A 17,659-nucleotide genomic window follows, 5' to 3' on the forward strand; every position below is an offset into this window, starting at 1 on the left:
GGAAATGTACGAATGAAACGGACGACAATAATAAATAAATAAATAATAAATCTTTGTTTAAGCATCAGAACAATAAGTAATATTTACAATTTTATCATCGTATCCGGTTTACAAATTGAAAACTAAATAATTGCCTTAAAAGCAACTATAATTAACCGAAAGCCAGGGCCTCTTTGAGAATTCTTTGGATTCTTTTTGCTTATTGGTTGGCATCGGTATATTGTTTTTAAGGCCGAAGGGAAATGGATAAAAAACACCTAGGCCGAAATCTGTGAAGAATAAATGTACTAAAGAAATCCTTTCTGCCTTTTTTGTCACCCAGAGATCTGAATTACCGAGGGCGTGTCCTTCCGTCCAACGCGCGGAGGCCTTATGGAAATCCCATTTTGACAAGCGAAGAGAAGGGCAAATAAGTATATATAATATTATAGAACGTTAAGTTGTTTTTACAACTTAAGACAAAAAACGTGGGTGCTCTGGAACAAAAACTAAATAGAATAGTTGGCGGAATAAGTTAAAAAGTCTCTTTTATTACAGTTTTATCTGGGCTGTTACTAAAAAATACCGTGACTAATGGTCAAAAATTAACCGTTTAGGCAACTAAAAAGAACATGAATATAATTCTCATTTTTTATTGACTGTTCCAAATTGAATTTTTGAAGTCAATGCATTGCTTTTCCTTTTCATGATATCATCACTGACTACTGTGTTTGCTGATGTCCTACTGATTGCGGTACTAGTGACGCTCGTTTCGTAAGGGTGGATGATGATATGCAAAATTAAAAAACTGTTTGAAAAAGCGAAAAAGCCGAAAAAAATGATGCATAGTGTGAAAAGTCAGGAAAATATGTATTCCAGTCCATAACCGTGACGCAGGCTACATTCTTTGCTGATGCGAAACTTCAAATCTTTAGCCCCATCGTCTATTTTTTAAACACACCTTCGGAGTGTTATCAGAAAGTCACTGTCCACGCGTGTTATGGGCTGCTGCTGTTCACTGAACTGAAATATTCGTATGCTGAGTAGTGTAGTTACACGGTAAAAACAAACCGAGGTAGCTGGACTGAATAAATTCCCCACAGCAAAAAAGGCGCAGGGAGAAATAGTAGCGGACATAATCAACGGCACGGCAAAAGATTGTTGTCCCTAAAAATTCCCCTCCCCCTCCCACCCCTACTAAAAAAAAAAATAGTCCTAAGAGTAAACTCGTGAACTGACTCGTTTTTCCTTGAATGGTTTTTAATTGACCGCCTTTGTCATTTAAATGTAGGGCATTCATTCTCTTAAAAATCCCTGTCCAGCCGACCTAACGGAGTATGCCCTACGTTTCCGGTTCGAAAAAATAGTGTTATTAGTTATTCAGACTGGTAGGCAGCCTAAATGGCTAAATGGCTAAATGGCATAGTCGACTGACTATGCACCTACAGTAGTTCCCCATCCGACAAGTTTTTAACAGAAATACCTCCCTAAATGGACTAAGAGACTTGACCTCGAAAAAAAAAACAACTAAAACGAAACGTGCACACAGTCAGTTATGGTGGTGATCTTTGTAAACTTTTGAGCATTCGAAGCCTCTAGCCAGCTTACCGGTGTGTTTTTATTGGCGCTGCCAGTGACACCAGAGAGGCTGATTATGCAGATTCAACTCATCTGTTATCTTTAAGACGTATTGAGACTCTGAGTGCAGAGCCATTGAAACTCGAGAAGAAGGAGCGGTAAAAAATTGCTAGGAACACAGCAACTCCTTCGGGCAAACGTCTCCTAAAAAAATTTTCCCGCTCTATTCTCTGTCATCTCCACGTCGAACTACTCCGGATAAACTACCGTTTAACCGCTTAAGGCTGAATTTTTACTATAACCCATGCCAAACTTCAAGTGATCATGATCTCCTGATATTTGTAGCCTGAGGCAAACTGAGTTCGCTCCCGGTCTCTATCTTTTTCCCTCCTCCGTAACATGCCCCCACTCCAGAGGATCCTGACTTGCTCGCAGGCTCAGAGTATGTAGCGTTGCAGTTGTGTCCTCCGTTGCAGTTTGGTCCTCTCACCTATCAACCAATAGAATGGGGGTTTATTTCTTCCAATCAAAGTGCGTTGTGATCGTGTCTTCTTCATGTGACTTCCCAACCAGGGGAGGGCTGTAGTATGAGTTTTGTTCGTTTCAGTGTCCTGATCGTGTGGAAGACTTGTGTATGAAACAGCTTTGGAGCGTTTCCCTGATGGGTTTTTGGAGAATTTTACAGAAGTTTGAGGTTTGTTCGAAACTTTCCTCGGTCAACGCATATTTTTATATGTTGGAGAGCTAGAAAGCCTGGGACAAGGATGAAAGCACAATCAGAGAGTTCGAAGAAGGACAGTAGCAACAAGAATGTATTTTCGAGCTTCTGAGGTAAGGTGTTATTTGCAGTACTTTCAAAGGCGTTTTTATATAAGGATTAGAGTCATGGTATAGATAAGCTCAAGCTAGGCTAGCTCTAGTCTTGTTTTTATAGATCGTGAAGTTGCGAGCTTTTTCGATTTTGCTGCAAATTGTAAGTTAAGTTACTGCTTAAGCTTATTTACCGAACCGGGCTTGTAAAAATGACCGTAACAAGAAAAAACTGAAGCATTGTTCATGGGGATTTTGAAGTCTTCCTTTAGAAAATAATATGTAAACCCTTGATTTAGAAAATAATAAGCTATTTCAAAGTTTAGCCTGAAGAGTTTCCTGTATCATGAGGGCCCTCAAATTAGCAAATTTAGGGATTAGTGCAGTCATTAAATTCAGGCAGCAGACTGCATGATTCCCTGAAAGTAGCTAAGAATAATAATGTGGAAATTCAATGTGGATGTGTTTTGCTTTTGATTTGGAAGATGATGCTGTTAGACTTTTTTGGATCAAAATTCTGCAAGAAATGTGAGCACAGTTTAGCCTGCTTTCAATTTTTTATTTGGTCAACTCTCTATGGACACCTCTGGAATCAGAAAAAAGGGTCTGTCTTAAAGACGTCCGTCTTTTAGAGAATCATATAAAGGAAGTAGAGCGAAGTAGGGACCAGCTCTAGCTGTCCAATTTATGGTGTAGCAAGATGTCCGTCAAGGGATTTTGTATTTTAAAATTTAGCATGAGAGCAACAGTACTCCTGGACTTACTATCATGCTGAATTTCAATATATACAAATGTAGAAAGAGGTCTTTTTGTGGATGTGAGGGCACATATGTCCCTAGACTAAATTTCAAATACTTTCAATTAATATAGTTTCACGTTTTTGCATTTCTGTATTCAGCCCATCGTTAACTGTGTTTGTTGTCACTTAGTCTTCTGTCACTGTCACTGCTTTATCTGCATAATGAACAGAATCAATTAGTGTCATATTTTCGTAAGCCGGTTCGCTTTTTATTCGAGTTCACAATATTCATAAGATGCAGAGTTTCTGTATATGAACTTAGATGGTGAGAATATTTTGCGATTTGACTTGTTCTCTCCGCCAAGTCTTAGCTATCTTAACGGATATGGGCTAAAAATTAAGTTGATCGATACGAAAATGAGAGACGGAGTAGAAACGGCACAATCCGCTCTTCATATTTTTATAACATGTAAAAACGTGAAATTTAACTTTAACGACCCACAGCCGGTATTGTTTTTTTCGAATTCTTAATGTAAAATGCCAAAACGACGTTAAATATACTCTCCTTCGCAGCCTTAAAATCCGAAATTGTGTTGTTGATTCGGCCGCCATGTTTACTTAACCTTGCAAGACAAATTTTACTACCGTCCCCGACCCGCTAAACTTGCAAATTTTGCTCGAAGACCAAACTGCAACGGAGGTTCTTTTCCAGTCCTATGCCGCGACTACCACGATAGATCGCATGACCTGATTGGCTTGCATATCACATTACGTCAGAGGACATGTTCACAAGATAGGACATAAGTGCAACGGTACAAGAGTACTGTAGGGTAATTATATTCAGCTCCACTTCAGCAGCGTATCTAGACTGCGAGCAGTCCCTCTTCAGTCAGTCAAGTCTAAGCTCGGCAGGACTGGAGAGAGCGAATTGGCCGAGAGGGAAACTCCCGCCTCTCTCCAGTTTCCCTCTCGGCCAATTCGCTCTCTCCAGTCCTGCCGAGCTTAGACTTGACTGACTGAAGAGGGACTACTCGCAGTCTACAGCGTATCATGGTTCAGTAAGTACAGTATACAGGTAAAGATCAGTACGACTGTAAAGAATATAATTACAATGCAGCAGACTGATACTGTACATAACGATTAGAAAGAATCCCGCAATCCGACAAGTGATTAAGTCACTTCCGGATTGTAGCTTTTGACATTGCCCTTGGTTAAGTTTGCGGCCGGAAAATCAAAACTTTATTTACTGCGAGATTAGTGGAAGAATAGACAGCCAACAGTGGTTTATTTTTGGCTTTGGATCAAACACTGACGGGGTAGCTTTTTCACTTTGTCATCTTGAGCGGACAGATCGCTAAAACATTTGATTTTATCTTCAAATGTGATCTTTTTCGTGATCGAATTTAAATGCTACCTGATAAAGTGACATGTAAATTACGAGAACGCAAATAGATACAAGAAACAATTATCGGAAGTTCGAGAGGGCTTGCTCAAACAAATCTCGAGAACACTGCGAAACAGGTGACCCCCGACGAAAGAACCAGGAAAAAGAACACTTGCTGATTCATTCAGCGTTTGTTTCAAACGGATACACGATCAGTTTATTGTTGTTGTTCTTATAAGAGCATCAATAAAAATCTAAGTACTTTTAAAGGAAATCGGGCCACAGTTCTAAGGCTGAGTGGCACAAAAGTGCATTTTATAAGGTGCTGAAAACACTTAGGATTTTTCTTGGACCTTCAGATATATGGACTATTATAGTCTGTGAACCCCGAGAGAACTTGCTATAACAAGCGAGGACTAACACATGCCTCGTATAGAGTAGAATTTACAACGTAATTTTAGACTCGACAGGAAAAAAAACCTCCCTGGCAGTCTCTAAGTTAAAGTCACGTGCAGGAGTCTAGATGGAAGTCCTAGTAAAGGGCTTTGTCTGGACCTTGGCTTACACGGCTAAGTGCCATCAAGATGACATAAAAACCCGTTTCATTTAAACAAGGTAAATCGCATATCATCATGGCCGAGACTAACTTGCTCAAGACGGCATTCAACTCATTTTAACTCAACTCCGCTCCCCCTCCCTCCATCCACAGTGTGTTTGCTGTTGCGCATTTCCGCTGCTTTCCAGTGCGAATAAACAAAATGGAGTAAATTATTAAAGTGTCCAAATCAGTGATTGTATTATGAGCGCTGGTGAGACAGCGACTAATTTACTCGGGAAATTGCATGAAATTGGATTTTAATCTTTGGTATTTGAGTCCACAAGCTCCTTTTTTTGTCTGTTCGAGTGCAAATATTTGCCTTTGCCTGCCCACCGAAAATGATACTGACGCGGTTTCCTTTGTGAGCCGGTATTAATATTCAGAGAGAGTTAAATGTCATATTTATTTTGATCTAGTTGGTGAAAAAGCTCGATTATCAAACGGCTCTTGAGTAAAAAAATGTAAAATTAAAAAAATGATATAATTCGAGTTTAGTCCAAGTCATTGTCACGTCAGGAGCAATGTGCTAATTGACTTAATTTGCGCCAGCAAAGAGATTTTTTACAATAACTGTTGTGACAGGATATGGTGATAGATCGCTTGCGACGCATTTCAACAGAAATCTGTCAACACTCATGATATATTGGGAACCCACATCTCCTTGGGGGTGATTCCCTAGTCTGCAGGCAATAGTTTCTAATCTGTATGGATTGATCATTAGCAGTGTTGTCAAAAAAAGCTAAGAGAGGAATTGGTTCCTTTAAATGTTCTCCTGGATCGCTCAGCTTTCGCTCGGCGTTGCTTGAGGTAAGTGTGTGTGAAAGTATTGTTTGTTTAAAAGAAACTCTGACAGGACAAAGCTCGCGGACGAATGCCGATGTGAAGAGTAAAGTCATGAACAAAAGCATACGTACGCCAAGTCGTTTATGGTCCATCCCTCGGCTACAATTGAAAAAATCCCTGTTGTTTTCAACAATAATCTTTGCCACAGATTTGCTCCGTTCCTGTTCAATTGAAAGGTTCTTTCTATTGAGACATCCATTGTTCTTAAAAAAGAGCATAACATAAAGTGCATCTTAATTTTAACAATAAACGGGAAGCCAGCACATGTCCGGTCAATACCACGCTGTATTTCATTTTCCCTAGGGCCATTTAAAATTCCCATTATTGTTCATTTGAACAATAAGCTGTAGACTGTGAAATATTTTGTGGTTGACAAACGAAAACAGCAATGCTTGAGAAGCGACGCTCGATCCGCTTATGAATCAGCGCCATTCATAGCGTTTGTTTTGCATTTGCATAAATTTTATCAAGTCTCTGAGTCACTGTACGTACGGTCGGTAATCTAAACTCATATCCGGTAAGGGAGGGCGTCATTTAGCCAAGGAACACAATCGAAGATCCCATGAAGTTTGCGGTTGAAAGTGAAATTTGTTAAGGTATTATGATATCCAAGCTTTCTCTACCTTAATGTTTTCCTAAATACTATTTAATAATCGTTTGTAATCACATAAGTAGTAGATGGCCATGGGTTGATAAGTGAACGATGATATGACTTAAGGTCTCCTCACGACATAGATACAGTGCAGATAAGGTAGCAATGAGTCTATTAAACGTTCAAATCAGTGATTTAAGACACACACAGAAGACAACAGTTGTTCGTTAAATATCGCTGTTACGAAACTTTCTAACCTCGTTACAATGTATGCCGGCTGTACCATCTTTAAGCACAGCTGGGGGTTTTTAGTGGCAATCGTGTGAAATTTTAATCTCGTCTTGGAAAGTTGGCAAAATTCGTTTATTATTAATATTATTATTATTATTATTATTATTGTTGTTATTATTATTATTGGTATTATTTATTTCACTTATTTTTTTCGCCAAGACGACTATTCATTATAACTAGTTAGAGTGAGCTGATATAGCTAATGGACTGATTTTTCCTTTGACACCTTTTTTCCCCTCTGTATAAATAACTGTTGTACGTGATTTATGAAGTTGTTTCTTTGAAAAGTCTAAGGATACATCAACCATAATGTATTGGATTAATTCTCCAAATCCCGTTAATTGTGCTAAGTAAGTACTGTCAGAACTACTGTTACCGGATTCTCTGCTGGGTAGTAATCCGGTAAGTGATATACGTTCGTAATAAATTACCAAAAAATACTGTCTCGCAAATTAACAAAAACTAGCGCTAATAAATGAAGATTTGATCATAAAACAATTTCCAAATCGTAACCACACAGTAGGAAAGAAATGTGGAAAGTGCTCGGACTGGACTCCAAAAAAAGGATTGCAGATTTGCATTTGTGCTGTTATCTCGTAGCATATTTAAAGATGAGTTGCCTTCATGCGTCTGTCACTACTTAAATTTCAACTGCCGCCAACCGTCAGTATTGAACTCCCGGACTCTGGCGGAGGAACTGCGGATCAAGGGCTAACTGAGTTTCTGAAGAAATTGTTCTGCTTTTCTGGTGAAGAAGGATGATGATTTTTGATAATCAATGTTTTTTCTAAGGCCAACCTAAAATTGAGATTCAAAACTGAATCATTGTGTGTAGTTAACGTTACTTGTCTCTGCGTAGCCTGCGTAGCATGGCGGTTTTGTCGGGAGCACTACCTAGCCGCCCAATCTCCTCGCGGTTTCTCTGCCCTCGCCCGGTCCGCCTTTACCTTACTTTGCGTTCCCAACCAAAACTGCCATGCTACGCAGGTCCATGCGGGGCCACAATACTGATGAAAAAAAAAAAAAAAAAAAAAACATGGCAAAGTTAAATAAGACAATCAAAGTCCCGTACTCCGGATTTGAGTGATTTAGAGCCGGGAGCAGTCAATCGATAAAGATAGGTACCCATTTACCCATCGATAAATTGATAAAAATCGGTAAATCTGATCAGTTTATTGATATCGATTGTATCGATCAATCGGTAGAAATCGATGACACACTCATTTCGTTTACGGATTTACCTAAATTTTACCGATTTCATCGATATATACCGGAAGATACATCGGGTCTACTGTTCATCCAAAAATGAAAACTGATTTCATGCAAACCAGTGAATTTGTTCACAATTGAGTTGCAATTGAGAGTCGAAGGATCAAACAATTTATTATCACTTTTAAAAAAAAGGTTTTAAAAAGGCTGGTTTAAAGTCTTCTTATCTAATGGCCGATATTGGCCAGGTTTGTAGGCGTCCAGTCTTGCACGATTTAGATCTACCACCCTTTCAAAATAACATCAGTTCCGCGTGTAGTTACTTCCCGGAGTGGCCAATAGATAAAAATCAAAATCGATAAAAGTCGTTAGCGATCAAGTGATTTTTATCGATTGATAACGGAAAACGGTGAAATTCTATCTAGGAAAATCTTTTAGCCTAAATTTCAGGCATCCCTTCGACTCTAGGGGATCTTTTTATCTAATGTTTTATTCTTCGTGATACTTGCCTGCAAGAACCGTTTTTGTTATTATGTACAAAAGGGTTTTAGAGAGAATCTTTTGTCTGTAATAGTTTCCACAATCAGTTGTTACCTTTGTTGGATGTGTTTTCTCAGCTGTACTATCTAACTTATGCCAAAAAACAACAATGTCGGACATCGACTATAAATCGTTAAAATCATGAAAAATCGATAATGTAGATGTGACACAGCAATTTAGTTTATCGATTTTCAATCAAATTACTTGATTGCTCCCGATTTTTATCGATTAACTACTCTGAGCTCAAAGAATTTGCACTGTACAGGCTTTGCCGTGCCAATGATTGATCAAGCCATCTGGTAATGCTGTTTTCTTTGCTTGATAATCTGTTTTCTTTTCGCGCGTATTATGAAGAGAGTAGCTTTCAAGCTTTACTACTGCTCTCTCTTAAGTCATATTCTCTGCCAATTGTCTGTCGAAATGACATGCCGCACTTTAGTGTGTGTGGTTACTGATTGCTTCAGGTACAAAACGATTATCTTTATCGGTCACGTTTATGGAGTATGTATATAAGCGTACAGTACACACGCACGAAGGCAGTATAGTTTAGAATCTTGAAAGAAAAACGTGAGGTGAATCTCGATAGTGCTAGATAAGCAATATTACTGATCCAGTTAAAGGATACGATTGCAACAGTGTATGGTCACATCCAAGGTAACAATTTTTTAGCACTCTCAAGTCGGCAGATACTGGGCTCAGCCTTTATTATCAAGCATAGGGGGTTAAAGTATTTCCCTAAGCAGGATATATAGAGAGCTTACTATACTGTAGCAGATGAATTGCGGCTAATGAAAGAATTGGATACACACGACATCAAAGCATAATGACAACTTCTCAGTTCTGACATAACTATATGAATGATAAGTAAAAGAAAGAGGTTTGTTTACGATCTTGTATTCATGCATCTAGACCGAAGATAGCTGAATGGGACTGGCTCAGGCAGAACTGAAGTGCACGCAGAGCTTGGCTATTTAACGCCTGTTACAAACATGATACCGACATTTACCCCGTCGATGTTTGGACAAAAAATTCCCAACTAATTTAAACAGTTGTGGATCTTCCTTCAACTTCTTCTAAAACTACGGGAGCCGTGCATTTGGAATAAATATGTGATATGTGCAATATGAAATGGTATTGTGGCGTGATAATGCGATGGGCAATGTTTGTGCGGGATATTCTAGTGGCAAAGTACTTCGCTATTCTTTGAAATATGATTGATTATCATTGCTGATAATTGGCTAAGCCTCAATATCAAACTAAGCATCAATTAGGGAATTGGCGTCTCTTTTTATTAGTCAAACTGTATGCCCACAAAAAAAGAACTGTTCAAAACGCTCTGTTGTCAAAATTCGAAAGTTAAAGTCGTGGCAGTGGTTGTCCTCCGTCGTTTGTTTACCGTCTCATGCAAAATGTCACTGTTCTCAAACTCGAAATTCAAATTTAAGAACACATTCATCTTTTAAACTGGTCGTACGAATGCCGACCAATACAATGACAGGAACTTGGGAAGATCTGTCTTGCCCCAACAATAGTCCATCCAGTCCAGGGGCGAATCTAGGGGGAGGGTGCAGGGGGTGCGCACCCCCCCCCCCCCCCCGAGGAGATGACCTGCGGTTTTCTAATACAACTGGTATTCTGCCAAAAAAAAAAAACTATGTGGTTTATTGGTGTTGAAGTAGAGCAAGAGACGAGTGCTCCCCCTCCTAAAAAAAATCCTGGATCCGCCCCTGCAGTCCTCCACTTTCTTTAGCTACGAAAAAGACATTGGATGTACACGTGAAACAATAGTCAATAGAGACAATTTGGTGTTTTGTACCCTGAGAGTTAATGTATCACCGTAAAAGAACCGTTCCTTAGAAGTAACCGTCGAATGCATAAAAACATCTGAGCAGGATTTTTCATGTCAAACGGTCTTGTTGGCTATTTTTTCAGTTCTCGTACTGATTTAGGTGATTTTATGATGTACATCTTTCAGTCTTCTTTCCTGCAGGGAAATGATCTGAGGCAGAAACAAATCGGGTGCCTTCACAATCACGTCACGTTCACGTTCGTTCACTTAGAAAATAAAAAGGGTTTTGCGTGAGTTTTTTAAGGCTTAAGACTGACAGTTGTACCAATAAATAAATAAATAAATAAATAAATAATCTGTACGTCACATCCGAACTCAATCCTCTTCAACAAAGCATAACTCTTTGGTTACTAATATTGTTATCGATTGTTGTTGCGTGCGAAATTGATAATCATGATGATAAATTTAAATAAACTCGGGCCACGTGTGCATGCACCGGCAAATACAAGTCTTTGACCTTAAAGAAAATGCGTCGTCTTGAAATTTGTTTTTAGTAAAAATAACGTTGAAGATCGACCCGTACTGTATGGGAATTTTGTTCACAGAATGGATAGTTAAGAAAGAAGAATGTGTGTGTGTTGAACGGTTCAGTAAACTTGTCATAATCTCACATAATTGTAGGGTAACCTTATAAAAAAGCCCGTGGTATTCGAATAATTTGATTAAAAAAATAGTGCTGATTTGTGTTTGTTTGGGGGGTTTTGAGTTTGAATCATGGATTTCTCTTAAATGGTGAATATTCATTCCTTTTTTTCCTCCCCAAGCTTCACTTTGAAGTTGTTTAATCATTTTAAAGTTGTTCCACTCAAATCTTGGTGTGATAAGTAATCGAGCACGACCTCCAATTAATGCGTGTTTCGTCACAAAATCTTCCTTATCCTTTCCTGAAATTTTCGGAAAAATCAGCTGCCGTTTGAAACGAAATTGAATCGTGCCGTAACGCATCCATAGTTTACTCTTGCGTCATGCATCACCAGAGGATGGAATGCATGAAAGGTTGAAGGCCAACTTGGTCGTTTTTCCGATGGAGTGGGTTGTAGACAATTTGGCCCCCGCAGGAAAGTGACGTAAGCATTAAAAGTTACACAAGTGGGAATGATGAATTCAGTTCATATTGCGGCGAAATTCAAGGACTCTTCCTAATCAATGATTCAGCATCTATGTTTTAGGTTTTCATTCCCGTCTACTCTCAGATGTTTGAACTGGATTACATATTAGTTGATTGGTCGATCGTGTAGATAAAATCCAGTCTGACAAATCATTGGGGAGATCTGAACTGACTGAAGCGGAAAATCTGCTAAAAGAGAAATATATATTGGATTACTGTTGCTGCTAACAGGTTTGTGGGTTTAAGAAGTTTACAGATCGAACTATTCTTCCTGTTTTAAGGCGTTGCGCCCGTTCGCGCCACGAATTTTAGCAGAGATCAGGAGACAAAGCACGGGTATTTTTTCGTCTACGACTTCAGCAAAATCAGAAGTTGCATGAAACAGGTGACATCTCGTGTAATAACATTAACCTCACATAACGGCAAATGTTCAAAGATAAGACCTTTATCTATTGGTTATTTTGTAAACCTATTGGCCGACAGTTTGTTGTAAACATCTTGGTATCCATAGGCGTCCTTATCACGGGCGACTTTACGTTGTCTCCTCAAAAAGAATAGCGCTCGATCGACCCTGCAGAAATAAGCGAATAAATCTTATGATGATCCGGCATATATAAGTCAAGGGTGCACTTTAATGCTGACTGTTGGTCGTTATTTGCATTGCCATTGTCATGTCCAAATCGTTTCCGCGTGGATCGTTTTCACGTTGGCGCTACAACAAAAAAACTACGAGTGGCCGATATGTTGGATAAATTTTTGTAATATTCTTTGTAAAAAAAGTAATATTACTGAACGGTGTTAATACAATCATATTGTTAGCTATCTATTTTTAGTCAGCAGTAGATATTTTCAGACTATCAGTTTCTGTATAATTCAAGCAAATAGCGGCCATTATTCATTACAAGTCTTTGTGAAGCCGGGCTGGATGACTTTGACCGCTCCATATATTAGGCAGAAAAAAATCGTTTTGTCATAGACACATTGGCGAATGCACGTAAGTTGTCGTGTTACTTAATCTGGATTTACTTAATATGACAAAAAATAACAGAGAGTCAATTGGCGTTAAGCCGTGTTGATTCTATTTCTCTGCACCTACAAAGATATCAAATCGACATTAAAACAAGAAAACAAGATGAGTCTGAGCTGCGCTTTTTCGAAGTACCGACTGATGCAACTGCTATAGATTATTTAGTTCAACTTAGTTTGATACTCTTCAGTATCGTCAAACCTTAAGGCGTGTTTCTCTCACTTTCCATGATAAATAATATTAATTTTTTTATACTTACTAATTTTAGAAATTATTTCTATCATTCTTAACCTTTTAATCTAGCGACAAAACAAGCAGATACATGTGGTAACAGCGCCGGTTCGCCCAGTGGTAGTGCGTAAAAGTCCAGTGGTCGAATTTTGAATATTCGGATATTGAACGCATGCCGAAACTAGACTGGTGGAATTTTGTTTCACATTTAGTGCACCGATGTACATTCCTTAACGGCAATAATGATGTCGATTTAATTTTAAGTTATTGACAATTTTTACAAAATTCTACAGCAGGACTTCTAGCTATCTTTCATATTTAACGATAATTTTTGTACAACGTTCTTTTTCCCTGGTTTAGTCGAGGTCATTGACGTAACAGCTTTTCGAATGAGCCAAAGAATTTCCGGATTATTTGGTAAAGGGCACATCTTGCGTTAAATATCCTATATGGAATGTTTATATAGCCATAACGGTCAAACACCTGGAACATTATGCTCCGGAAATTTAACAGTATTTATTTTACCTGGGAGCTAATCGGCCCCTGATTATGATTCCTGTTTGCACACACCAACACGCCGAAAAATACAAACATCACAAAGCAAAACAAGCAAAAATGGAGGAACGCGATGAACAAGCAAAAGGAGGAAGGTGGAGAAGACTGTTACTTTTACTGAACGGGTCTCTCCAGTGGCCAATATGTTTCTATGCTTCCTCATCAGTAGAAAAAAACGGAATAAACAATAATAATAATAACAATAATAATAATAATTAATAACATATTGAGCTCAGTCAGAAGTCTATTAGGTGCATGAAAATCATGCGATGTTCGATAAACAACATAATGGCAGCAAACATGTAGATCACGCGCCGGTGGACTTTTCTTACGGAAACTCGGCACAATCTTGCTTAAGCCTGTCTAGGTTCAATTAATCACATGTAGGTTCGCCGAGTGTTTTATGATGCTGTCACAATACGTCCAATATCGTCATTTCTTTGTATAGGCAACGTTAACAACGCAGTTGAGTGTGATTACCAGATATGAGAGATAGCTGACTTTGTTAAAAAGGGGCAGCAAATCTCGGTTTAGAGATTGCAGTTTTATTTGTAAACTAACCAAATGCGAAGTTTAAAGCATCTCGGATAAGGTCTGTTAAAAAAATTAATTGCTCTTGAATGTAGTTACGAAAGCACGTTTGAGTGGGGATCAGCAAACTATGCCGCAAAACTTTATGCTTGACTCTATACAATTCTATGGCCATAGGAAATTAACAGTGTAGTTTTCTCTTTTTTTAACAGCCTTACAAAATGACCAGTATTTATGAGAACACAGTTTGCGATGTAACGACTCAAAATTGCAGACATCCTTTTGTTGGAATTCCCGGAGGAAGAATCAACGCCCTCTTCAGGACCAAAACGCAGCCATTTTCAAACACTGACTGGGAAGACCTACTAAAGAGAAAATGGAACAAGCGCTCCCGGCGTCCTTTGTCTCAAGTAGAGTGGAAAGAAAAACAGGGCAAACTGAGCATGAATGCAGCACAGGACTGTTGTGAGTTTCTCATGGGTCGTCGGTGCGGGAGAAGACGAAGGCTACTCTTTCGCAGCGGGTATTATCTAACAATTCAACCCGATGGAAGTGTCGGCGGAACAAAGCAGAAGGATTCCCCTTACGGTAAGTTCGCCGGCTTATATTTTATTCTTTTTTACTCTCAGAGTTTTTCTAATAATGTAATTACGACAAGAATACCTTTTATGCACTTTTTCAAAATTCAAAATTCCCTATAAAAAAAAAAACAAGCTTTCCTTTAACTCCGCAGCCTCGGAATGTTAAAAAGAAGCTATAAAGCCATATTTGATTAGCCTAACGGTGACAATTACTGTTAGTACTGGGGAGGTGATTCGACAATGCTGATTATTTACTAGCATGTACACCGGTACTGAGTTTTGATCAGTAAGCAATGATCAATAAACAAAAACACGTTTTCAGTTTTTGAACTAGAAACGTGATTTTTAAAATAAGCAAATACAAGAAGTAAGGAGAATTCCATTAATCAGTGTCAGGCAACTTAATCCTCACCATGCGTTTTTCAGGTGTATTGTGCTAAGTAGTACTTTGGCCAATAAAAAACGCAAACGCACGAATGAGCCAATCAAAAACCACGTTCAAAGCAAATGTTATGTAACATTAGCCAAACAGGGCAGACAGGACTGGACTGGACTTGTTCCAGAAGATGTTACTCTGCCTTGGGTACCAGACGCTTTTTTCTCGCGTGCGGCACGACGCTTCAGTATCTGCAACCGCGCATGAAAAGTCTATGGCAGCCGGGGTTGTTTTCCGCGAGGTTTCAACGGCAAGTCAACTATTGAATAATTTCACATCAATAGAGATTTAGTGTTTTCTCTCTAATTAAAAGTCCATGATCTCCTTTTATCCCTTACAGCAATTGTAGAAATTTGTTCTGTGGGTGCCGGCCTAGTTAAAATTGCAGGAGTAGAAACCGAGTTTTTCCTCACGATCGATGATTCTGGAACTCTTCGAGCAACGGTGAGTGTTTATAAAAGGTTGTTTGTTGGCTTGAATTATTTGCAGGCGCAGGTACCCAGCAGTGCTGCCCCTGGGTCTCCGAGGAAAAATATAATAAATTCTCAAAAATTCCAAATTTAATTTTGTGGAATGCAAAGTAATGACCAGCACCATACAAACGTTCTGCTAAAAAGTTTTCATTTCAATGGCCAAAATTCCAAAGCTTATCTCCACTCCTAAACCGAGGAAGAATTAAAGTTTTACCAAGTTCTAACTTCTTTATCAAACGTCTAAAATTTTAAGAATTTTTCTCTTTTCCCTATAGGACGCAGACAGCGAGGAATGTGTTTTTCAAGAAGTGATGGTTAGAGACTTTTACAGCGCTTACAAGTCATATGCTTATTCTAACGAGCACTGGACAGTTGCTGTAAACGATGAAGACGGAAAAGCTTACACTGCTTCTTATCAAGGACCCCTTGATTCAGAACTTCAGGCGCATTTACTACCCGAAGTGGTGCCTGAGAGTGACATGTCATCCGATGAAGAATCGGTTTCAGAATCGCCAATCCATTCAGAAACAGCTTCATTACACTCTGTAGGAAGGTACAGACCTCGATTCCTCGAAACACAGACATCGCGCCTTATCGATTTCCTCAATTTTGACCTCCAAGTTTGCCTGTTGGCTGAGCTGAAAGACGAAGGCACAAGAAATGTTGTTGCTTTCCCTGACAGCAATACTGATATTGGACCTTCTTTGTCTGAGATTCTCCGTGAGCTGGGGACCAATTTATAGAGGGCAAGTATGAACAGAGTATAAAAGGGGCACTACTAGGTCTTAATTGGGAGCAAAACGAGTGGTGCGAAAGCCATCATTCTTTCCTGCTGTTTAGTTTAGTTTTTAAAAGTATTACTGTAAATTACGAACAACGTAAAGCCTAAAGTAAAGGGCTTAAAGAAAGATTTGGGAATAAATCGTGATGTACACGGCATTGGTAACAACAACAACCATGCATGAGCGGCCGATACTATAGTAGCTATTTTTCTCGCCTAAGTGTAAACTTCGTTGCTTTTTAGGTGTCTTTGTTGTAATGCATTAGCAGATTAAACCAATTATTCAGCCTAATTTGGGTTTAGAATTTCCTTTGTTATCTGACCCTAAGAGACTAAGGAAATTCTGGTTTCACCTGAGAACAGATTTTACCTATCTCCGTACAACATCTTAACCTGTTAAAGCCGTGCTCTGGAAAGTCAAATCTGCTTTCCTTCGGGAAATTTAACAATAAGTAAGAAATAAAGAATTAATAGATCATTGTTGTAGGGTAGAGTTATTTATGAAAAATTTCCAGTTATGAAAAATCATCGCCTTAAACTTAAGTCTAAGCACCTTAAATTTATTCTAAGATATAAACATTATGTTTAATTATCTATGAATACCTTATTCTCTCATGGAATTCCTTAAAGCCAAGCGAATTCTATGGTAATTGCGTGTATATTTAATTTTAAAGCTAGTAGTACAGTAACATTGCCAGTTGATAAAATTGCTTTCCTCTTGCAATACATGGTTCGTCATATTGAACGGAGTTTTAGAGTTGTAAATGCTGACAGTATATAGTATTTATAAAGTTAGCTATTTTGAGTGTCATTGAAAATTTTATGACAAAATGGTAAGGGTGTAAGTTTTGAATTTCAGATTAAATAAATATGTTGTGACAAAAGTGATCACTTGAAAAGGTTATTGGTTTTAATCAGAATGCTTCTGTTTTAATTTGCTCATATCCTATATAGCCGATTCAATAAAGGCTGCTTTGAGCATTGGAAATTGGGCACTAGGAAGCTATTGTTTGGTGGTCACTCAGGCAAGTCATTGCACTGTTCAATGCTCAATGCCTAATAACCAATTCCGAATGCAAAAAGCAACCCTTATCGGATAAGCTATTATGTGTTACATTGATCATACTTCATCGACAGCCAGTTACGTTGATATCACTCAGATAACGTACCCACCCCGGCGGGCTTATGGTCTTTTTGAGCTCTAATATTTAGCACGCGTAGTTTACCTACCCCCCCCCCCCCCCACCCCCGCCCAGAGAGGATTGCATTGCACTCATGTAGTCAGCGAGAACTAATTACGACATAAATCAGCTTCATCTTCTAGGTTTGTCCACTTTATATTGTTTTATATTGTTTTATGTTTTACCGCACATTTGTAAAAGGACCCGATGAAGATATAAATCTTGCATTACGAAAAGCGGAAAGTTACACGCCATTAACTGACCCCTTCCTTTTCAAGCCCCTTGCCTTATCAGACTGAAAGGTCCAAAATTGAAATCCAAGCACCGGCGGATCTGGAAGGTA

The 17,659-nt window shown here is 38.7% G+C and overlaps 1 protein-coding gene across 5 annotated transcripts; it reads left to right on the top strand.

Moving 5' to 3' along the window:
• The first annotated feature begins 5,702 nt into the window (after positions 1 to 5,702).
• LOC140947542 (uncharacterized) lies at positions 5,703 to 17,023 on the top strand. 5 transcript variants are annotated; one of them, XM_073396678.1, is made up of 4 exons: positions 5,703 to 5,895; positions 14,077 to 14,452; positions 15,222 to 15,325; positions 15,630 to 17,023. In XM_073396678.1, the coding sequence occupies exons 2-4, from the start codon at positions 14,086 to 14,088 to the stop codon at positions 16,095 to 16,097; spliced, it is 939 nt and encodes a 312-aa protein (XP_073252779.1). In that variant the 5' UTR covers positions 5,703 to 5,895; positions 14,077 to 14,085; the 3' UTR covers positions 16,098 to 17,023. The 5 variants fall into 5 exon arrangements, with proteins under 5 accessions (XP_073252779.1, XP_073252781.1, XP_073252777.1 ...); XM_073396680.1 differs by lacking the exon at positions 5,703 to 5,895 and adding an exon at positions 6,390 to 6,527; XM_073396676.1 differs by lacking the exon at positions 5,703 to 5,895 and adding an exon at positions 9,056 to 9,217.
• The last annotated feature ends 636 nt before the right edge of the window (positions 17,024 to 17,659 follow it).

This window comes from Porites lutea, chromosome 9 (assembly GCF_958299795.1).
Source record: "Porites lutea chromosome 9, jaPorLute2.1, whole genome shotgun sequence".
Taxonomy (NCBI): domain Eukaryota; kingdom Metazoa; phylum Cnidaria; class Anthozoa; order Scleractinia; family Poritidae; genus Porites; species Porites lutea.

Coding starts and splice junctions, on each gene's coding strand:
- LOC140947542 (XM_073396676.1), top strand. Junction 14,453..15,221: donor GCAGAAGGATTCCCCTTACG/GTAAGTTCGCCG, acceptor TATCCCTTACAG/CAATTGTAGAAATTTGTTCT. Junction 15,326..15,629: donor CTGGAACTCTTCGAGCAACG/GTGAGTGTTTAT, acceptor TTTTCCCTATAG/GACGCAGACAGCGAGGAATG.